The 23,785-nt window shown below is 46.7% G+C and overlaps 2 protein-coding genes across 2 annotated transcripts in view; one reads left to right on the top strand and one right to left on the bottom strand.

Annotated features, from left to right (window-relative positions):
• Positions 1-3,678, bottom strand: part of LOC144172338 (calcyclin-binding protein) — a 29,341-nt gene extending 25,663 nt beyond the window's left edge. Inside the window, exons 1-2 of the mRNA XM_077701097.1 lie at positions 3,595-3,678; positions 2,371-2,441 (exon numbers count right to left, since the gene is read on the bottom strand). Of these exons, the coding sequence (XP_077557223.1) occupies positions 2,371-2,388 (18 nt within the window). The 5' untranslated portion in view covers positions 2,389-2,441; positions 3,595-3,678. The remainder of the gene's footprint in view (positions 1-2,370; positions 2,442-3,594) is intronic.
• A 372-nt stretch (positions 3,679-4,050) lies between these two features.
• On the top strand, positions 4,051-22,535 carry Vha13 (V-type proton ATPase subunit Vha13). The gene is made up of 3 exons (XM_077701098.1): positions 4,051-4,281; positions 11,155-11,255; positions 22,243-22,535. Exons 1-3 carry the CDS (start codon positions 4,200-4,202, stop codon positions 22,408-22,410), a joined length of 351 nt encoding a protein of 116 aa, XP_077557224.1. The 5' UTR covers positions 4,051-4,199; the 3' UTR covers positions 22,411-22,535.
• The last annotated feature ends 1,250 nt before the right edge of the window (positions 22,536-23,785 follow it).

Here is a 23,785-nt window from a genome sequence, read left to right as displayed (position 1 = left end):
GCAACAGAACAACCGGTTTCGACCATTCAACCAGAGCAGGAAGCTCTATGAAGAAGTGTCTGAAGCTGCCGCAGAAATATTCCACATCGTAGCATTGTCCCATTGTCCATTACACTTATGTCGGAGTTCTCTGCCGGAGTATGTCGGAGTTCTCTGCACAATGGGTACCAACTCTCTTCACAAGGCCAACCGAGCCTCTTGCATTAATCAAGGAATTTTCCGAGCTTGTACAAAAGTGACCGATATTCCCACCTGGTTTGTTACCTTTTCAATGTCAGGCATACCTCAAAATCTAGTGATGTGGCCCACATGGCATGCATGCACTCATGCACACTGCCATCTTTATCTTCTTCATCTTCATCACCAGACTAACATTTACGTCCATGCAGGATGAAAACCTCCACCCCTGGCCTCCAAACGCTCCATTCTTTGTTCCCAAGTTTTCTAAACACATCCCTCCATTGAGTTAGCAGTCTACCGCTACTTCTAGTCCTGTCTCTTAATAGCCCCTTTGTTACCCCGGGAACCCACCGATTGTGAATTCTCCATATTCCACACTCAGCCCAAGACCATTTATTTCTCTAAATTTGGGCTATGCACCAAGGCTGATAACAATGATGTTCCTATGGACAAAGTGTCCCATAGCCATAGAAGTATCGAAAAATAGCCGATGTTGATGTTCCTATGAACAAGGTGTCATAGCCAATGTTTTCACTGCCTTTTCAGCAACCACATGGTGACCTGTCTGTTACTAACAAGATGATGCAGGAAAATAAGAGGGATGAACATCGTGCTCGCAGAAGAGTTTGGTCGTCATCCCGCTCCTCCCTATTTACTCTATGCAAATAATTCGATCATTCCGGCCCCACTATTGCAGAAGCCGGAACGATGGGCAGGAACATACCCAGCTTATCACACGAGACAATGCCATACACGTACACCTAACATTTTTTTCAGAAAGCTCGATATTCACTATATGTGATACGCCTCGCTACTAGCCAAGGAAAATGGACCTAAAATTTCTGTAAACACTTTGGCTACTTGCTCTACTGTTGGGCCTCGTATCAAGCACTGACCCAAACAAGCCACAAGGTTATCGTAACAAGCAATGTCTGAACAAAGGAAACGGAGGTATAAATGTTAAACTAAGCTTTGGGATTGTTCATATTCAAGGCGAAAGCGGTTTGAATTGTCAATTACACACAATTAGACAGCGTGGGGAGTATTTAAGGTAATTTGTTTTCATTCCCCGAGTTATCACGGTGAGGTCAAAAAGCAACACCGGAGTTTGGCAGAAATGAAGTTGCCACTGTTGTCCTGGAAAGATGAACCTCTGTGGATGGAACATTTTGACACATTTCTGCGGGCTGTCCACAGCTGGTGCACAGCTGCTGCCTACTACGACATCTGGTTACAAACGACTCTATGTGAACTGAAATCGACTAAATTAGACTTCCAAGATTTGGACTTTGATCACTCACAAAAACACCTGATTACCTTTACTACTTCTCCCAGATTTCGTAGCTGTTTTGAGTCAGATGCAGAATTTTGTAACAAGAATTAAGCTTACGTTTTTCTATTGACGGCACAGCTGATGTTTCCAAACTTCGATTTCATGGAATGCCTTCTCTAATAAACATGAGAAACGACAGGAAACGAGCGCTGGGATCTTGCCCCACCGGTTATGTCAAACTGCCTTTTGGATTTGTTCATTTCCGGACATTTTGTGCGGTTGGCGCGGGCGAAGCTGCAGCTACATCTCCTAGAGCCTCAAAAGTACTGCAACGAAATAATGACATGATCTCCTGACAGGTGTGTGAAGAAAGTACCAGCTGAGAATTTTTCGTAATCGTTACTTGGCCCTAGATTAATACAAATCCAGGCAGGTAGTATTATCACACGTGCGCTTTGCCGAACATCACCTAAAGCAGATTTACCAACTTACCAAAGCAAGGCGCCGGGAAAGCTCCTAAGCTCCTACGAGTTACTTCTGAAGATGTTTTGAATTGAAGTTGCGTTTATTCGAACAAACGGTCGTTAACTCAACCTTTCCCGCGCGCTGAATGAATGTAGTTGGAAGATCTCAGCTTACCGCGTTGGCCTTGGCAGCTCTTACTTCCTCTACCCCGCACTTTCATTCTTGCTACAACCGGCGTTCGGGTACAAACCGTTTCTTCAATCACGGCACGCGAACCTTACAATAAGTAGTTTTCTTTTCCAAGGGAAGAAATCTGCGTGACAGCGGAATAACTTTCTTGATGTGCATAGCCGGCCAGTCAGCGCAAACTAAACATCGCTGATCATAATAATCGTGAGTAGCGGCTGATTTCCGATCGGAGCGATGATCCAACGCTACTGTAGACCACTCACCTCTTCAACTTTAGGCATCTTTGGCGCTTAAAACAATGAACAAGGGCCCGAGAACTGGCACAAAGTGTCGGAGAGAAGCAAAGGTCTAGCTTTGCCTGTAGTGCCAGAAAAAGCGTAGTGGCGGCGTCGTGAACTACCCAGTACGCCCGCTTGATGGCGCTGTAAACACGGCTTTGTAAACATGGCGGATGCTTTTTGCACAGGCCGCTTGAGCTCCTTAATAACATGGCCGCCCTCGCACGTCGGCCGCCGGCTCGCTGCTCCACGGCTGGACTCGACTCTCCTCCTCCCGCGCGCGAAAGGGGCGTCGAGTCCGGCCGTAGCCCCGTAGCTGCTCCTGCTGGTTCCTGGCTGGCACGCTGGTCGCATGTTTACTTGCGCCGCGCTAGTGAAGTGATGTTACGCCAGGTGACCAGATGGCCTCGACTGGCACAGACCACAGTGAGCAGCAAGTGAGAACAAATCGTTTATTGACATCCGCAAGTTTACAGAGGCCACGACATCATTTCATTTCGATCGCTGCAATTGTACGTCGCTTTCATGACAACATTTTTTTTTTGCCATAACAACTCGTTCACTTGCGCTAAGATTTCGAACGAAGGGCACGAATGAGGTATTGACCGCGACAACGGTTTCGTTTGCACCGTATTTCTAGCGGAGTGCATAACACTCACCTTCTGTTGGAAGAATCAAATATTTTGGCCTCTACAGCTGTCTTCCGATGCGGAATTTCCCACATTTGTCACTCAACAAGCACTCAATTCCCGTGTTTTGCCAGTCCTCTCAACAACTGATGGACGCAAAAGCACATAACAGCAATAACAGTCACAAAACCAGTGCTCCGCGCACATAGAAACGGTGGGCCGTTGCAGCGGTTGCAGCGGTTTCAATTTGAATTGGCGGCTTTGTGGTTGCGAATTCAGAAACGAGGTGGTGCACCAGTCGGCTGTTCGTAAAAAGTTGCGTACATTTTTGCTCAACAGATGTTTGATGTGGAACTTGTTAATAATATTTTTAAATAACACATTGTAAGCGAACTGTGTGGGCTCCTTGAGTCACGGAATGAATGTTTTGTATTCTATACCAAAAGTAACCTTTCGCTTGCGCCGTCTGGTGGACTTGATGGTCGAAAAGTGCCCTGTAGGTTGGTCACGTGGGGCGTCGATTTTTACGCCGCCTATAGGGAAGACAGGGAACGTCCGAGCTTGGGAGGCCTGGTGTCGGTCACGTTTCTGAGTACGCCGCTTCTTGAACCGCGTGGAATGTGCGAGAAACAGAATGCGTTGTATGTGTACGTTTCAATAGACAGATAAAAGCAATTGTGGCCATTTGATTTGTTTCGGGAAAGTAACTGCTGCTGCCACTGGCAGCACACTCATTTAATATAAAGTTACTGGGACCAATGTCTTAAATTTTAGGTTTGTTTTCAAAAGTAAACGCGAATGTAAAATTTAGTTTAAAATGAAATAGAATAATCGCCTGAAAAAAAGGAGGTAAACACTCATAAGAGGGTAAGAAGAGAAAGAAGCAAAAATTAAAAACGAGTAACCAAAAGTAAGTTTAAACTTTTACGCTAAACAGGTTTTCTAAAAAACTATTTGCAAAACTATTTCTTGCTTTCAATTTCAAGTGTGGAAATGTAAAATAAGTCTTAACAGCAGCGCCACACTTTTGTGTTAGTTTCTTATTGCTTGTAACGGGCCTAACAAAAAAACAGCCATCGCCGCAAAAAATCACCTGACAACTGCGGCAAGCGGTTCCCGGAGTCTCGTGACTTACGTCGAATTTTCATCTCTGCTGCCGCCCTGAGTCCCTGCGTGAATCCGAGGATGACGAGTCAGAGCCAGGGGGTCCAGCAGCTCCTGGCGGCCGAGAAGAAGGCGTCCGAGAAGGTCAACGAGGCCCGAAAACGTTCGTTCGATTTCCGCTCATTTCCCAACCTCGGCTGTGTTCCATTCAGAGAGGCGTTACCGCGATCACGTCTGGCAAAAAAAGTAAAGAGAAAACAGCATCCGCTTGCTTGGATTTATATTCCCTCGAGATAAGCCATATAGTAAGAATTGTAATGCGCTCGCAAAAATAAGTTGGAGTTACACAGCTTTGTGAGCGGTCGTCACCCCCGTGTGCGCTCTCGCGCGCTAGTGTGGTTTCGCTCTTGAATTCCTCGTAGTACGGCTTAGTGCCACAAAAGAGGTACGTTCTATCGTCTGTAGTTAGCGCTAACATGAAGAAAAGCACGTCTATATTTACAGGAATGAAAAGAATAGCGCCACTTGGCGGCCTAAATCGTGCACTTTCGCTTTTCGCACTTCAGTTGTGTGCAATGGCCGAGTGAATTCATGTGAGGCCGGAAGAAAAAAAAAAAAAATTCAGGGGTGACTCTCTGATGCTATCTCAAGGGACTCGCAAAGTGTACCGGCCGCGAAGGACTATTTCAAATATTTATTCTTAATTCTGTGAAAGGCGGTTAGCTCATACTTACTCGATTTTCACTCCCGAGCACTATGCATTGTTTGACACATTCCCCGAAAAGTCGTTTTCAAACTCCGGCAAAAACCTTGCCCAGCATAGCAAGCGTAGTAAAATCTGGCTTGCTTACGGAAATATGGCAAGACGCACCGTGTTACTTGCTTTAGAGTAAGCAGAGCACGAAGCTTAAGGTTTGCAAGTTTTGCCTGGAGCATTATTATGATAATGGTCACCACTCTCAGGTGGCCAAAATTAATCCGCAGCCCTCTATTACGGTGCGCGTCGTACCACAAATGTACAGGCGTCCACAGAATAAACCGGACCAAGCGAGCGGCGCGCGATAGCTATCGGTGCGACACCTTCCGGCCCAGCGTCTGCTGTCGAGATAGCGGAGGGCGCATGCGTGTCCCTCCCTATAGTTTGTGCATGTCAGTTTCCTTGACTGCGGCTGCAGCACTCCGTTCCTCTCGAATGCGACGCGCGGCGGCGCCTTGCGCGGCTCTCCTACCGAGCGGGCGTGATGCTTGGCAGCAGCCGGCAGCGTGCGCCATGCGCTGATGCCGCGTGACTGTGCGTTCATCTGGGAATGTTTGTTCGGCGCTCTTTTTATCATTTTAATGACTGGAACGCAAACTGGCGTTGTAGAAAGGCTGCGATAAAGATTCACACATGACTAAAACAGTGCTGGTCGTTATGCGACGAACACAGTGGATAGCAAGAACTGAATACAGCGAAGGTTTATTCGGTTCGGAACAAAAAAAAAAGACATCGGTGATTGTCCGAGTGGTTCCCCTTATTCATTGTGTGTGAAGTTTCCGTCGTTTTTGATAACTTCACGAATGCGTCGGGGAAGCGACTCACAAAGCGACTTTATGATTTCGGGATGGGGGCGCAGGCGTCCCCATTCATCTTCCACTGCCTGCCACAACTCGTCCCCCGTGCGACCGCAGTCATTTCGTTTGCCGAGATTCATCTTCATAATCCCCCACACATTTTCTATCGGATTTAGGTCTGCCCCGCACGGAGGCCACCGCAGCTGTCGCACCGCGTGGTCCTCGAGCAGTGAGCTCACGGCTCGTGCTGTGAAGACAGGGCTTCGGTCCTGTTGCGGGATGAAGCACCCGTCCAGGACGTAGGGGAGCAGACTTGTCGAAATGATGTTACAGTACTGGGAAGCATTGAATGGCCCAGAAATTCTGACGAGGAATCCCAGGCCGTCCGCACTCATTGCGACCCATACGCTGACGGAGCACCTCCCACTGGAAAGGACGCTTTGGATGTAGCCGGGCTGGTATCTAAATACCATCGGGCTAAATACAGAAATACATTCAGGAAAGATATCTCCGAGGAAAGATATCTTCGAAGATGTTCGGAGGGTATACTAGCTAAATCAATAAAAGGACATTCGCCGTGTTTGATAGTTTACATCGATTGAAATTACTGGCACATTTTTTAGCGGGAGGCTGCACCCCCACTGCCACGTAGGCGAACAGTATCCTGTATAAAACTATGCATCAATTTCATCCTCTTTCCACATCGGGAATTACAAAAGCCCCGTTAGCCGATGTGGGTTACCTGAAGCGTTTCGTAAAAAAACAGCGACAAGAAACGCTTAACAAACGGTGCTTATAAAACTACGATTAAAACGTTTCAAATGAACCTAGCTGAATAAAATTTACAGAGACATTGTATATCGGTTGCTTCAAAATATAGCTATTAACAGGTAGTTATGCATTGCTAGCCTTAACAATTACGCTTAGCGTTGCACTCGGGACCCCCGAAGGAATGCTCAGTAATTGTCACATTAAACCGTGCTCCCGATTTGACCTCTTACACTGTAGTAGTTTATATATCATCCAGAATGCACATTACCAGCTACGTCTCACAGTTTAGTTTCGTACCTGCAGCTCATCGGACGCCAAACACGCCGCTGTTGATCCCAGCGAGTGGAGAAAGTCGATTCGTCTGTGAATATAACTTCCTTCCACTCGTCTGTTGTCCACTGCTCCACTGCCCGGGCGAACTCCAGCCTTTCCAGCCTCTGGCGGTCCGTCACGCGCGGTTTCTGCGCTGCCACGCAACTCCCGAGTCCCGCCTCCTTCAGTCGTCTTCGAATTGTCTCGCAATAGACATTCAATGACAGCTCCTGTCGAATTTCTTTTGCAGACAGGAGGAGATCTGCCACAGCGGCTGCGACAATCAGTAGTTCCTGCTCCTCACTGGTGACTTTAGGCCGCCCGCTGCGCTCTGCGTTAATGAGTCTGCCCTCATCATCGCGGGAAGCTTGAATAATGCGGCTTACAGAAGTCCTAGACCTCCCGGTGAGGTGGCAACTTTCCCACTGAGTAGTCCCTTCGATGAAAAGTCGCACGATGTGCCTCCGTTGCTCGATGGGGACGCGGGAAGGCATTCTTCACGAATATGACCATGCAGGACGAGTTACGTGCTTTATACGCTTCATAGCTATCACTGTCCAATGGGTGACATGGAAGGAAACGCCTCATTGCTTTTCGATAGCAATTCACTCACACTGACAGCTGTGTATTTCGGTCTATTTTTCCGAAGCGAATAAACTTTTTCCTTCCTACTTTCTTCCCTCCTCCCATCTTTAAACCGCCTCTTATATGCCGCACGGGAAAAACTCGAAATTAAAAAAAAACATCGCTGTTTTTAGTTCTATCAACTGTGTGTTTGTCGCAGAACGACCAGCACTGGTTCAGTCATGTGTGAATCTTTATCGCAGCCTTTCTTCAACGCAAGTTTGCGTTTCAGTCAATAAAATGATAAAAAGAGCGCCGAACGAACATTCTCAGATGAACGCACAGTTACGCGGCATCAGCGCTTGGCGCACGCTGCCGGCTGCTGACATTCATCACGCCCGGTCGGTAGGCGCGCCGCGCAAGGCGCCGCCGCGCGTCGCATTGGAGAGGATCAAAGTGCTGCAGCCGAAATCAAGGAAATTGACATGCACAAACTCTAGGGAGGGACACGCATGCGCCCTCCGCTATCTCGACAGCAGGCGCTGGGCCAGAAGGTGTCGCGCCGATAGTATTCGCGCACCGCTCGCTTGGTCCGGTTTATTCTGTGACCGCCTGTACTTTCAGCATGTAAAACGGAACGAAATTTTTAACCATGGGTCGCTTCGCAATGCAATGACCCATCTCTTTTTGGCACACTTGGGCCAGCCTAGATGCAGCAGTTCCGTCCGTAAACTTTGAGCAGAAGATGTAATTAACAGACTCTTGCCGAGTATGTTGTGTTCTGCTTCGATAGTGCCAATCGTTTGTTTACCTTCGCACTTAAAGGACCCATGAAGAGAAAATACAACTTCGTTTAATTTGAAAGAACTAGGATCCAGTTTCTCACTCAGCTCCATTAGAGCCACAAAAGATGTTTTTTTAACGAAAAAAAAAGCAACAAGCATTTAAAAACTTTCAAATTTTGCGCCACAGTGACGTGTTATGAGCAAGAATGACGTCATACGGACCAACAACAAAACATAATTTTCAGTGCGTTAGCTGCACGTTAGCATTCAAGTGATGCGGTCAAATGGAACTAGAGGCCTCATTACAGACGCCCGGTCATGTGTCGTCACGACAGGTCAGTTAGGCGGCCGTTTATCGCACAAACAAGGTTCCGTGACGTCATAGAAAAGTTGCGGGAAATTGGCTAGGGGGTCGCGACGGCTTCACACGTTTTCTTCAATATCGCCGTTATTTGTTCGAAGATTACGATGATATTAGTATCATTGTTATCGGGACTAAGCAGTCTTTCTAATAAACCCAACTTGTATTTTGTCGTCATGGCTCCTTTAAAAACCATTGGAAGCATGACCTTCCTACCCAATGATACTTGTAGAATAATATGACAGACCAATACGCACCTCAGTCAGCGCTGCGGTAGCTCCAGCAGCTTTTTCAACCTTACAGTCCTTGCTAACCGTGTGATCTGCTTCAGACAAGGAATGTCAACAAACCAGCCGGTGTCGACTAAAAGATGTTCCTTGTGCATTAACAGCGAGGCTGTCTATGACTAGGATCTGGGATTTTATGGCGTTAGCGTAAAAAAAACTCTCCCTGAAAAAAGTGCGAGTGAAAGAACAAAAAAAAACAATTAGAGCCGTTCCACTCAATGTGAAAGCTGTCGGAAGTGCAGAGCAGTGATTTGCTTCATCATGGGGACAGGTTAAGCGCCAGGCACAACTGGAGGAAGGAAAACGCAGTTGTGCCTGGCGCTTAACCTGTTCCCATGATGAAGTACCAACTAGCTCGCATCGACACATTAATTCAGTGATTTGCCATAATGGGCTGTAGCACCGTTATCCGCTCACTGCTGCCACCCAATGCAATTCGAATTTCCCGCCTTTGCAGTGCTCGCGCGCCTCCTTCCTGAAACAGTGCCAGCGGGAGTTCTGTTTTTTTTTTTTTTTTTTTTTTTTTTTGGCGCTTGCTTTTCCTCCTGCATGTGCCGTTGCACTGCCACTTTTTTTTTTTTTCTTACTATCGTAAAAAGCAACCCAACGAGCGTTCCTAACTAAATGAATGCAGGCGCTGCCGGTTAATTACGTATATTTTGCCTCAAATGTACCTCCAGTTTTCTTTGCGCTAAACAACGGGGAGATGTACGACAAGCGCCAGTGGTTCACAGTTTCGAACGCTTATGACTACATAAACCTCTTGGCTTTCGAAGCCTCTGAGTTACACCACGACAGAACGCCGTGTGGCTCTACTTGGGTCCAGCGAGCGAGCTACGACGACAAGGCGCGGCCCTAAAGTGCTCTGCATTTAAAAGCAAATGCATATTTCTGCTCGCATTAGAGCTTCATGCCTGTGAACGTATGACATAGTATGTGCCTGATAAGGCCCTATCCAACATCATCCTGGAGCCATTGGCAGTGTACTAAAGTGACCCCAAAGACATTATTGCTTCCGTGATAAAATAGATGAAAAGAGAATTTCAAGCACAGACTAAATTGTGTATGTTGCAGTATTTCCACAAACGATATACCTAGTAATCACATAGTTGCATAAAGGGTCTTATTACATATCACGTAATTGGTAAATAGGGCATAAGAGCTCTCTGTACTGCTATAGCAGCTTGGCTGCTCAACCACTTATAGAGTGGAATGGGCGATAATCATGATTTAACAGCGCAGGGAACGAGAGGAGGAGCAGAAAGACACGGGGCGGACACTGACTAACAACTGAATGTTTATTAGGACAGAAAAACAGAAAGCAGACAGATGTGCGCACACCATAAACACATTAAGAAAAAGAAAGGAAAGAAAGTGGAAGGTAGGCATTATCATGTTGTCTCCAAAAAATTCACCGCACAATCAAGCACCGCAAGTGACGGTGCACTTACGCATGCATCATGATGCTTACGGATTGTGAAGACTTCAGCAGTTTCTCTTGTGCGAGAATCGCTGTGCACAAAATTGATGGTCGTGCGACCAAATTCCGGACTTCGTAATTGAGGTCAATTTTTTGGAAGCAGCATGATAATGCCTGCTTTCTTCTTTCCTTTCCTCTTTTTTTTTCTTTTTTCTTTTCAATATTGTGTTTATGATGCGCGCGCATCTGTGTGTGTGTTTTTCTGTCCTAATAAACATTCAGTTGTAAGTCGGCGCTCGTCCCGTGTCTTTCTGCTCCTCGTATTGTTCCCTGCGCTCTTAAATCATGGTTCCATACCAACTGGCCCAAATTTCCCTTTTGCTAAATGGGCAATAGCTGAAAAAAAATATATATATATGGCAGCATCTCCACTTTGTGGATGATGGCGAGGGTGCGGAGTACGGGAACTCGAAATGACATCCAAGTTGCGCCCTGACCGTCATTCGATTTCAGCTGTGAGTTGCACCTTGATTACTCCCTAAATAAAACTGCAACTCGCGGCTCAAATCAACTTTCGCTTGATGGTGGTGTGCGCACGGATGGATGCGGATGGACATTGGGAGGTCCTAAGGTACTCCGCACCGTTACAGACGAGGGAGTAAACCGTTTCACTCTCGGGTACTAACTCGCGGTCGTAGCCCATTGGGTAAGATGACTAACACTAACTCTGTCTGGCCTACCAGACACAGGTTCGAATCCTGCCGGTGCCTGTGTGATTTTTTGCGATTGTAAATGCTATCTGCACGGACGCGGACGAACATTGTGCGGTCCTAAAGTGCTCTGCACCTAAAAAGCTCTTAGGCTACTGAGTGTGTACTCACCCATTTTATAAGGTGCCCCCTCATCTATTCTGGTTCCCACATTGTGGATGTGTCCCAGCTGAAATGTGTGCCGGTGGGCGGCTGCCTTTCTTGGAATTCAGGCAAAGCCAAGCGCCTAAAGCAGGCAAAGGATGAGGCCCAGGTGGAGATCGACAAGTTCAAGGCTGACAAGGAACGCCAGTTTAAGGAGTACGAAGCCAAGGTATGGATCGCCTAACCAACTTAATAATCTCGTAGCATTTGATTTGCCCCGTTGCATTTGGCAACTAACTCTGCCACGTGGCCACTTTTCTGATGGAAGTGAAAAGCAAAAATGCTAATGTGTGCCAGATTTCGGTGCATGTTGAAGATCCCCAAGTGGTCAAAATTAATCAAGAGCCCTCCTCTGCGGTGCGCCTCATCGCCAGTGCGCTTTAAACCCTACAATCACTCAATCAATCAACTCCAGTATAACTTGTTTGGCAACATGAAAGATGTAATGGTTTGGAGGAGTTCACTCTACGCTCGACCTGCAGCAGTGGCTCAGTGGCTAAGGTGTTGCGCTGCTGAGCACGAGGTCGCGGGTTCGATTCCCGGCCGCGGCGGCCGCTTTTCTGATGGAGGCGAAAAGCAAAAACACCCGTGTTTACGAGATTTCGGTGCACGTTAAATATCCCCTGGTGGTCAAAATTAATCCGGAGCCCTTTACTACGGCGCGCCTCTTCGCCTGCGTTGCGTCGGCGCGTTAAACCCTACAATCAATCAAATCATTCCACGCTCACAAGAAACATTTTCTTGTCCACATTGGCGGTCTCTTTTATTTGCCTGTCTGGAGCAGTTTTGAAAAGTTCCTGGACAGTCCGAAGCTGCTCTTGCAATAGAAATTCTACGGGGCAAACAAAATAAGGAACTGCTTTAGTCCAAAATGACAAATAAGAGATCTAGGATTTTACCAGAGTTACTTGATATAGGAGTTGCGAAACTTCCCGTAGTCCCCATGCATCAAAAAGTGGCCCCGCGATTGGTCCAGTGTTTTGGATTTTCCCGTACAGTGGCGCCGTCTGCTAGTGACAAAATAAACTATACAATGTTGTTTGCCGCTCAACGAGCTGGGTGAAAAATGGTATTTGGGTGCTTACGTAAATCTCTTTTTGCCGAAGAAGCCCAAGGCGTTCACCCATGCAAGTGTTTTATATGCATTCGAACCAAGAGTAGCAAAAAAATGCGGCCGTGTGTTCAACAAGATACGTTGTTGCCTGCGCAGTATCGTCTGCTGCACGTCACGTGCGGTCGTCTGGCGGCAAAATTCTCTTGGAAGGCTTGACGCAAGCTTGAAAGGGTTATTTAGAGCCACTTGATCAGATACTGGATTAGTTTCGGCATACATAGTGATGTAGGCCGAGTGAGAACTGCAAATTTAGTACTCCAGGTCGGACCTATGTTGTGACGAAGTGCCCCGCGCAAGCGCCAATTGGCCGAGGCAGCTGTGCAGAAACTATGGCAACAAACAACCACACTTAAATAAGCAATGAATACTTTAGGAAAGTACAAAAATAAAAAATATGCCCCTTAAAATAAAGGTAATGTTAAATTGTCAGCTTGAAAAATTACTGTTTTTTGGATACTGCCTACATCGAAGAGCTCTGGGGTTTTACAGGTATAACTTTTGATAACAGCTTGTTGCAGGGAACACCTTTTCTCAGCATTACCATGTGTTCATTGCTATTTGCATTAGCAGCATACTTTACAGCACATGCATTTCCAATTGCAGGTCATACAAGCAAAATGATTTTGCTCATTCGTTTCGGACTAGGGGTTGATCTAGGGACCTTTCTGGTTCTGAATCACCTTTGTGGGATTTTCTATGAATTTGATAGAGCCAGCACCTTTCAGATGGCTATTGCAGTAGTTGTGGTGTTAGTAGTTGTCAGTAAATTAATTTTTAACTTGGGCCCCATTAATTCAGGAATTTGGATAATTCAGCATTCCTACTCCCTCCCTCCAAAAATGTACATTGCCCATCACAGACCTTTGTTGTTCTGGCGCAAATTTACCTGTGCATCGCTTAATTCAGACCAATGCCTTCTCGAAACATTAGCTGCAACGTGCCATACGTCTCCGACCACCTCTCTCCCGCTAGCGGTGGGGAGGATGTGATTGTACATCGCGGTCAGTGAACAGCTGGCAGCGCCTGGCTGTTCACTGGCTAGAAGCTGTGGTTGCTCTTGCTGCTCTGGAACAATTGTGCTATGATGCTCCATGCAGTACTCTCTCTCTGCACGCATTGGCGCACGTCCGAAGTCCTCTTTCCCCTCAGTTATTCGTCAAAATACAAACCTAAGTTCACCAACTTTATCGAAGAGTAAAGGTACTCGTAAAAGAATCGTAAATGTGCTGTTTTTGTTATTGATTCGATAATTTGACGTTTATATAATTCGTACATTTTTGTTACTCCCTAAAGATCCGAATTAACGAGCTTTCATTTCATTACAGGTTTCGTTTGTCTGGATGTTGATACTACTGTTGAAGTATTTTAACTACTGAATTCGTCATTGTGTAGAGAGCTTAATGCGAACCTGTCTTTTTTAACAATATTGTAGTGAATTCTAGAGCCTTGTGAATGCATTCCAATATCACTACAATGGACAGTTACCGTATAAACCAGAATATAGGTTGATCCGGTATATAGGTCGACCCCCTAATTTGAGGTGAGAAAAGTTGTCAGAAAAATGATTCGGCACAGAAGCGCACACACAATGTCCATATTTATTTTCGACGCCCGTCCGTCACTGCCACCCACTATGCCTGTCGAAGTCACTCGTCCGAGCTGTCAGTCGTCCGAGGATGACTGCTTCTCACTGTCATCTTCAGTGCCGTCGAGCGCGTTGCTGATGGAGCACTTACTAAACGCTCGTGCAACCATGTCGTCGGGCAGCGACTGCCAAGAGGAAGACACCCATCTTGATACGGTCACGAGGGATGGTCTTCCCAGTGGCCCGTAGATGTCTTTTCGTTGTCGCCGACTATCCACTCATTGTACAGTTTGCGGAGCCAGTCCGTGGATGGCCTCCGTTGTAACCGGCAGCAATTGTAACCGGCAGGGAACGCACACCATCGTTACGCGCACACCCCCTCACGTTTTTGCCAGCATCGCGCAGACGGGTGCCTCGTGCAAGCACAGCATACTGCCTCCTCCTCATCCCCACCTCACACTTGGAGAGCACTGGCTTTAAAACATTGCGTAGCAGCTCAGTGAGGGCATTCGAGTCCAATGACATTTCATTCAAAGGACTTCAATAGTATGATCGTGTCTGTCTAGCAGGTGTATTACAGAGCTTGTTGTGCAGAATAGCTAGAGGGATGTAAGTGCTTTACAGGTATACATCGCCTCTGAGGCCCGATGGAATGTTAAGCAGGGGTGACACACTTTGGGGAGGGAGGGCCGCTTGTACGAGCCGAAGAGGTGCTAGAGTAAAGATTTTTGCCATATAATGAAATTTTGTGAGTCCATTTATATGACGCACCGTTTTTCAGTACCAGTCGTCCTTGCGGCCACTACGGCAAACTGTAAATGGCAGGCAGGCATGCCCCCCAAGTGCAGTAGGACCCCAGTTATATGTCCCCGGATTTCACGACAACCCGCATTTTGCAACGGACTGGTCAAGTCCCGGCGAAGTCCCCTTAGAAATAATGCATTTAAGACCTCGGTTGTCCGACGCGATTTCATGCCTAAAGCTATGTTTAGACTATTGACGCAAAAGCGATATTGCGATCTATGGACGTAACAAAAGACGGCATGTCACGCAGTTTGGTTGGACGAGACGTGAAATGACGTCATTCTTTAAAGTTATTACGACAGTTGCGGCAACAGTCTGAACCCTGCCGAACCTGCGTTGTGTGACTACCCACGCGAAGTGTGCGGCCAATCGTTGCTCAAAATGCGGTGCCCTGTATTGCGGACCTTGAGCAGACTCGGTCGGTTCTACCCAGCGTAGCTTTCTTCTCCGCCTCACCTTTCATTTCTCTCCCCTCCAGCAGCTGCCCCCTCCACTGCACAGTCGCTTTCCCCCTCCTTGCTGGCGTCGCTTCTCGTCTTGTTGCGCAGCGGTCGCAGGGGCAGTGTGCAGTTGGTGTCCATTGCTCCCGCTCTTCCGTGAAGTGTCAACGAGGTTAAGCTGACAGATTGTGCCCTCATTCACACAGCCGTCACCTTCTCCGTTACGGCACCATCACGTCAAGAAACCGCGACGTAAACGGAGTAGCGTCTCCGTCAGTGTACAGGGTCGTCTGCCTAGTGATCAGTTTAGCCTGGAATTGAGTGTTCTTAATCAGAAAAGTAAAGAAAATGGCTTGTGCTCACTTTCCGCTAAATTTAGCCATAAAAAATTGTTTTCTTATTGGCTGGTTTACCGCGGGGCATGGTCCCGTCGCGTTGACGGGACGGAAACCTAGAGCTCTGCCTCCTGTCACTGTCGCACCATTTTCGGCGAGAAATCACCTGAAAAACCGTCGCTCATGACTTAAGACGGTGACGTGAGGAGGTGAAAAACGGCTGTGTGAATGAGGGCTGAGGCTTCCACATGCGTTTGGTCGTGATCGCGTGTGCCATGATTTACACTGGCTGGCGGGAATTGCAGCAGGGGACTGTGGTACAGGGATTGGTTTAGTGCAGCGTGATTGGCACCTGCACTGCGTTTTTAGGGGCAAAGCCCTTTAGGGGTTCATCGTGTTGGCATCTGTTATAATTGTTGTCTCATGTAGTCACGGTACTAAAACACCGGGAAACTCATTTGCGCTAGAATGTAACGCTTGCTAAGAAAACACCGGGACACTCATTTACGCCTTGTACTAGAGAGCTTCATGCATCAGACAAGAGACAAGAGCAATGTTCCCACTTCTAGACTATCTCTTGTCATTTCAAGCCTCCATCAGTTATTCTTCACCTTGCGACTAACAAACAATTATGAGATATCATTGATGAAGGAAGTGTCACTGGAGCCATTGTATCAACAAAGGAACTTGTCTTTAGACAAGTTCCTTAATGTAAACATTGGCTCCAGTGATGTTCCCACTTCTAGGCTATTTCTTGTCATTTCAAGCCTCCATCAGTTATTGAACATTGATCTTATTTCTTATTTCTAATGGGTCCTGAAGAATTGACAAGCAGAGCCTTGAAAGTTTCTAGAAAGCGTTAAATTTGTCACATAAATGAACATGAGCCCTGGCTGGCCACAAATTGACCACCTACTGATCCATTGCAGTCATTACTATGTTCTGGTGCGATATTCCAAGAGGTCTGTCACAGTATTGCAGCTGGTAGCAGCAGAATTGAGGTGGATTTGTGCAGAAAGGTGACATTACTTCACAATGTGAGGTTTGAGGCAAAGTTATCACCAGCACGAGAGACTCGAGCCCTCCAGTGGAGCGCTGCTAAAGGATCGAAATTCAGGCTAGTTGGGTCCTGTCATCTTCTTTCCCTGCTTATTTACCGAGCTGCCATTCAAGATGCCTCCGGTGGAGAGCTGTCAGACTTTCTGCAAAGCCTGCAAGCATCGTAGAAGCTGCAGGCTATGAAAGAGTCTGGTCAGAGAACCGGAATTCTTGTCTCGGCATGCAGCTTACTCTATCTGTTGCTGTCTTTTTCTTTCCACCTCTAGGCTTCTTATCTCCGTTCACCTCTGCTCTTTCGCATTCCTGTGTCATTTTATTGTGCACCTTCCTCCTTCACACGGGCTTCTCGGTTTTTGTGCCTGGGCTTTATCTGCAGCATAGGGCATTTTAGGGCCGCATCCTCCAATTCAACACCACAGTTCTTCAATGTGAAAGGGAGAGAGAAGGGGGGAGCAGCCAGGCATTACTGCGGAACGGTAGTGGCTTGCATGTATACAGTGGTACAAAAGTTGCAAAACACCACACAAGCACAATAAAAAAAAAAACAGTGTGCAATTCCAGTGCTGTTGGGAATGGGTTCTTGCAAGTGGAAAGCAGTGTCGTATCGTTTGGTCATCCTTTAATGCAACAAAAATGTGGACTCCCGAGATTTTGTTGTTAATTGTACGGTTTAGTGGGCTGACGCAACACAGGTGATGAGGCGCGCCGTAGTGGAGGGGTCCGGATTAATTTTGACCACCTGGGGATCTTTAATGTGCGCCGAAATCTCGTACATACGGGCGCTTTTGCTTTTCGCCTCCGTCAGAAAAGCGGCCGCGGCGACTGGGATTCGAACCCGCGACCTCGTGCTCAGCAGCGCAACGCCTTAGTAGATTTCGTTGTGTTGAAGTTTAACTTTATTGCGTCTTGTGGTATGTCGTATTAATCGCTGAAACCGGCAATGGCGTGATGTAGACCTCCAGCAATTGCACTTAGCTCGTTTTTTTTTTTTTTTTTTTTTTTTGAGTGAATGAAAACTGGTGTTTCGCTCCACTGTATGTTGGAATGATGTCAGAGTGTGCTGGTTGGTAAGTGTTCACAAAGTAGGTATAGCACAACTGGATGTGCGTACGTACTCAGACTACTACTTCAGACCCATCATTATACCCCTCTAACTACTTTGATTTAGCAAGCACAAGTTCTGGCACTGACAGTGAGAAAGTGAGTGGATAAGCTTTTGGAGGATCAAAAATGAATTTACATTTAAACAACAACAAAAAAAAAAACAGGACTTCTTTACAGTGGATGCTTAAAGGGGCCATGCAGACAAAATACAAGTTCATTTTATTCAAAGGATTCGGCGTTTTAGATCTCTGGGGGCTCCCTAGCCCCCAGAGCTTGTCTGGCAGCAAACGATGCCGCATTCACTGAAGAATTAATCAATTTAGGTTAAAACTTTGCTTCTCCTGCCAAATCGTGTGTTTTGGTGATGCCTGCCATGGCGTCACAAGGGCGGGTATTCAAATGAAGCTCCAGTGCGTCATTGGGCTGTGCCATGGCCTCCGTGATCGGCTGCCGGCGGCGCGCCGTTGCTCCGACCGTCCCATTCGGCGCGTCCCCCGGCAAAAACCTGTAATTTGGCTAACTCCGCAACGCGCCGTGAGGTGGCGGTGTTAGCCGATGGTTCGGCAGCTTGCACCCACTCCTCTTCACGGCTTTGCGGGGCCTGAGTGAGTTGCTGCGTGTCTTCGCTGCTGCCGGAATTTGCGTAACTGTGTTGAAGCTTTATTTTTGCTGAGCTGACAGACCAAACGATTAGGTCATGAAGTCTGCTTGTCTCAGAAGCTTTGAGGAATAGCACGGAAACCAAGATATGTCACTGTACGGCGAAAAGTTATCGCGATTTGCTTGTTGGGCTTGATTTGATCGGTGCAGGACATTTCGGAGCAGGACGTTTCGGTGCGGACATTCCGGTGCGCAGGCATTTGGGTGCGGAAACTTTTCGGAGACAGATTTATCGGGTGCTTGCTTGTTGGAACAGCCGTAAAATTTTTACCGCATAGGCCTAGGTGGGTTATGGACAACAATCCAGGGCAGTCATTGCATTTTTATATTGACGCCGTGTTTGATTCTTGCCAGTTATTTTTAGAAATTGACCATTTCTATATTTTTGTTTGATACCTCGTGCAGGATACACCTGCTATGCAGCCTACTGATTATGTTCTTGCACTCATGCTTTTTTAAATTTACTACAAGATTTTAATTTATATTCATTTTCTTGCGGCATGCAACTCAGCTAACACAATTAGCCGCTGTTTACGATGGTATTATTCATAATTCTTTATTCAGTTTTCTCTAAATAAAAGGCGCACTGTCACTATCCAAAGAAAGCAGCTTTACAGGCATTCGGTTGCACCCCAGAACGCAGAAAATCTTATGAGGAGTTTTATGTAGGTTGTGCTGTCAAACTAAAATGATTTAGCAGACAGTGTTGTCGCCAGCATTTTTTTGTCATGCGGACAAGTCAACGATATTGTCATGGAGGAAGAACGGGCCTTTGTGAAAACAGTTGCAACTTCTTTTTATCCTAAATGCTGATAAAGCGCGTGCTGCTTGTGCGTAGAAAGCAATGATTTTGCCTCATATAAAACGTTGTCCTCTGTTCACGTGCACAGCAAGGGATTATGAACATATGCTACCACCACTCTGTCCATAGCGATTGTGAGGTCACTGCTTGCCAATGTTGGTGCAACTGTCACGAACAACGCTGAATTCAGCAAAAAAAAAAACTGGTTTCCAAGCCCCTGCATCGCAAAGTGCTTCATGTGTGAATTATTCTGTTTGTCAAGACAAGCAGATCAGAAATGTACGCTTTCAAGGCACCGATGCCTTGAAAGCGTACATTTGTGAATATAAGTGCAGTGTAGTTTCTAAATAGTCGTTCAATAAACTATGCAGCTCTTGGACGAGCGTTAAGTACAGATTTGGTTCCCAACTTTTCGTGTGTACATATTGGATATTGTCCAAAGCAAACATGAAAGCTATCATCATTGCTTAACACATGGACATGTGCTTCGAAATCAGTATTTGAAAATTTAAATGTCTTGGCTATTCATTCCAAAATAGGCAAAATTGGGCTTGCCTGTGGCCACCGAATTACGTTTAAGAATACAATGAAATCGGGGTACATCTGACCTCAAGTTTTTTATTTGTTGTGACTGAAATTGAAACCGTAACTTGCTTAACGCGCACGTGTAGAACAGATGGCCGCATCCTTGAGGCTATCGCTCAGGGTAACACTCCTTAAACGTGTTAATCCAAAAAATAGGATGGGTACTTCTACCCAACAGCCATTAATTCAAAGGCTAGATAAAAGCACAGCCATTCGTCACGGGTATGACGCTCTAATGAACTGCATTGACCATGCAGATTATATAAAGTACGTTTTACGTCATGACGCGTTAAGTACGTTATAAAGCGAACTGAACGTTAAGCGCCAGAAATTCTCTATTGGCAGCAGCGAATATTGTCCGTGTGTCGAGGGCAGTCATGCGGCACATATTAAAGAAGTCGCATAGCTGCAATCCTAGCTAAAATAAATGCATTATCAGGTTCTATGAGTCGCTTTGCATCCATGACATCAGGTATCCTTTGTTTATATTACGATACAAAGCGCGAAAGCTGACGAAACGCCACTTTGAGGAGCGCTGCAGCATACCCGTCTTTCGTTTCAACCATTGGCTCCGCGCGCCGCGGTGCGGCGGAAAACGGCGAAACGACCTCTTCGGAGTTACGCTCTCTCTGGGCGATTGGGACGGCCGGAGCGATGGCGTGCCGCCGGAAGCCGATCGCGGAGGCCGTGGCTGTGCAGCCTTGCTTACTGTCAGTCCTTCCAGATGGCACTACCATACTCTGCTGTAGACCGTTTTCTGCCGTTGCTTTGTTTTTGACCGTGCTTGCCCCTGGCTTGCTTTTGTTATGGTAGGAAGTAATCGTTTCATGAAACATGGGGTATGCTCGACAAACAGGGTCAGGTAAGAGAACGTCGCTTACGCCAATCAGCCAGTGTTGTGTAAGACAACTCCAAAGTGGCGGGCTGATGTGCAGCTATAACAAGCATAGTGCGGCCAGCACCAACACCAGTGTGCATAGGCACTTCTATGTTTACGTGTATTTTCATAACTTCCATTGTTTACCCCACCGCTCCTACTGCTGTAAAATGAATACGCATTACATTAAAGCGCAAATAGTTTGCTTGGCAAGCTTGTAAGCCGTGCCTAATTTGTGTTTGCTTTTACCGGCCTCAGCCAACAACACGGCTGGGCAAAGGACATCATAGGGTTCTGTTGCGGGAAATGAGCCTGTGGGTCACACGGCCATTCCCTTTTTACCTAATTATGTAGCCTATTTGAGCGAAGTGTTATTTAAAAGTGTGTCAATACGATCCTAATGGGGCAATTTTTCGAATGAACCAAACTTGTGTTTTGTCTGCATGACCTATGTTATCGTAAAAACCTGCATATAATACGTCCCCCCTCCCTACTCCAGAGTGTTGTATGTTAAAATTTTCAGCTTGTACAGTTCGAATATACAAACAGTATCTTTAACATCGGACATTTAATCGCTCGCAGTTCTTGTTGCAGTATAAGCACCCATCGTCATCAGGTCCCCTAGCGGAGATGTTGCATCGCATAGTCGTGGCACAGGTTTCCCGTGTCATGGTCACGGTTGTGTCTAACCTTTCTGCAACAACTGGGTACCATTTGCTGTTGACTCTAGCCGCCATATTGGGGCCACAACAATACTCGGCTCCTTTTGAAAGAGGAGGTTCACTGGCAGCCCAAAACATCGGCAGCTCTACTTACTGGCAGGCAGAAGTTTGGAGTGAATCATTCCAGTTTTATTACGAGCTTCAAACGAAGAACGGCGATATTGGAGGAAATAGCAGTGACGACTCGCAAATCTTTTTCCGGCGACTTTGCTGTGACATCACAGAATCATGTTTGTGCGATTGCTGGCTGCCGAACAAACACACTGTCAAGAAACATGACTGGGCGATTGTAGTTCTGTTTGATTGGGTCACTTGAGTGCTAACGTGCAGTTAACTGATTACTGTTCTTAGTGCTGGCCCTTATTACATCACTCATTCCCGTAATACATCACTGTGGCGGGAAATTCGAAAGCTTCACAATATTTCCTTGCCTTCTTTTAGTGAAGGCTATTTTCTTTAAAATAGAACAAAATTGTATTTTGTTGTCATGGCCCCTTTTACAAAGCTTGTTTTTACCAGCAAGCACACTGTGTATGGCATCCACTGTACCGAGCGGTGGTATTGCCATATTTTCACGCGGATAACCTGCACCAAAAAATGTGAAAATTTCAGTGGCGAAGCAGGGGTGTGGAATATACGCGGGGTTTTTCCTTTGGTGCAGCTTTACGGCAATGCGCGTTGTGCCGTGAAGCTTCTACGCAGTAACACTAAGCCTTCCATGGAAGTGATTGCACAAAACATACAAGGACAAGGAAGAAAAAACAAAGACGAGCGCACACTACCAACTGAATTTTATTAGTGAATTGTGACTTTCGCCTTGCAGTCGGTGTATTCTACGAGCTAAATATATGCTTTTTCTGTCTACATGGTATATGATGTGTTGCTTGAGCAGTAGCTTTCGTGCAGCGTTCCCTGTATCAAGTGCGAGGACAATATGCGAGGATATTTTTTTCTTTTCCGAAGTTGAGGGTGCAGATTATATGCAGGGGCGGGTTATACACGAAAAAATACGGTAATTTGTCTTCTCCCTCTTCTCTTCCTTTCCCTCTCTTTCATCTCACGTGTGCAGCACATGGGCTCGAAGGAGGACATAGCGTCCAAGATCGAGGCGGAGACTCGCCAGAAGATGGCCGAGATGAACCAGCAGGTGGCTCAGCACAAGAAGGCTGTGATCGAGAAGCTCATCAGCCTCGTCTACGAGATCGACCCCAAGGTGCACCGCAACTTCCGCCCCTAGCCCCTCTAGTCTCCACTAGTCTCTCTCTGCCTCCTCGTCACATTCCACATGCCTCCTCCTACTTCTCTTCCTGCCGGTTGTTGTTGTCATTGTGTGTGTGTACAGTAAAGAAAGATAAAAAACCCCACCGGTCTCGTTCCTTTTGCTGCCACCCGGCTGGCATCTGCCTTTTAGCCCACCTTAGAGGATTGCCCACACGCACTCACAAATACGCACACATTGTAGGAAAGGGCAGGGGACTCCACACTTGGGTGTCTTGCGTTTATTCATCATCATCGGCCTGCCTACACCCACTGCATCTCCAATTTCCGGTCCTGTGCCAACTACCATCAACATATCCCTGCAAACTCCTTGATCTCATCTGCCCACATAACTTTCTGCTGCCCCCTGCCACGCTTGCCTTGTCAAGGTATCCACTCTGTTACCCTTAGTGGCCAATGGTTAGCATGACATGCCCTGCCCACACCCATTTTTTCTTAATTTTTACTATGTCTTTATAACATGCTTGTTCCATGATCCACTCCACTCCCTTCTTGTCCCTCAACATTACACCTATCGTCTTCCATTCCACTGCTCGCTGAGTCGTCCTCAATTTAAGTTGAACCCTCTTAGCGAGCCTCCAAGTTTCTTCCCTGTGGGGGAGTATTAGTAATATGCAGCTGTTATACATTTTCCTCTTCAGGTACAATGGTAGGCTGCCATTCATTATCGGAATGCCTGCCAAATGCACTCCACCCCATTCTTATCCTTCTAATTATCTCTGCCTCATGGTTAGGATGTGGAGCCATTACTTGGCCGAAGCAGATATAAGTAGATGCATTTATTATAGGTCCACAACTGGCCCAGAGTAGGGAGTGGAGACCACAAGGTGGAACATCAGGTGTGTACAAGTTTAATATGGACAGAACATTGTGTACATCTCGGGAAGACGTAAAAACATTCATTTACAGATGTGTACAAAAGGGGATCCGCAGCCAAGTAAAAGTCCTGAGGTCACTCTGTGGGCAAAAAGGGTTGAAGGTTAGAACGGCGCAGTCGGAAGTTCACGTCCTGTTAGTGTTCTGTGTGTCCTGATTTCTGGTGGTCATGTGGAGATGGCACAGTTGGTAGAGCACACTTCTGGTGTTCAAGGCTACATGTTTTGCATTTGCAGGGGCGTGAAAACACAATGTAGCATCACAGCGGGGTAGACGGCACATCAACTGTGCTTAAAGCTGGCCAGTGTGGTGTGCAAAGGGACCCGAGGGGTGCAGTCTTTAGAATTGGCAAGTTGCTGTGGCAGCCGCTTGAGGGACACGTGCTTTCGTAGTGGTTACGAAATGTTTGGGAACGTGGATGGAAAATGTGAGTGTTGTAGCTGCGTTCAAAATGGTGC

Source organism: Haemaphysalis longicornis, unplaced genomic scaffold (assembly GCF_048455015.1).
Source record: "Haemaphysalis longicornis isolate Haplotype H1 unplaced genomic scaffold, Haemaphysalis longicornis Haplotype H1 scaffold_20, whole genome shotgun sequence".
Classification (NCBI taxonomy): Eukaryota; Metazoa; Arthropoda; class Arachnida; order Ixodida; family Ixodidae; genus Haemaphysalis; species Haemaphysalis longicornis.
This window is presented reverse-complemented; position numbering and strand designations above follow the sequence as displayed.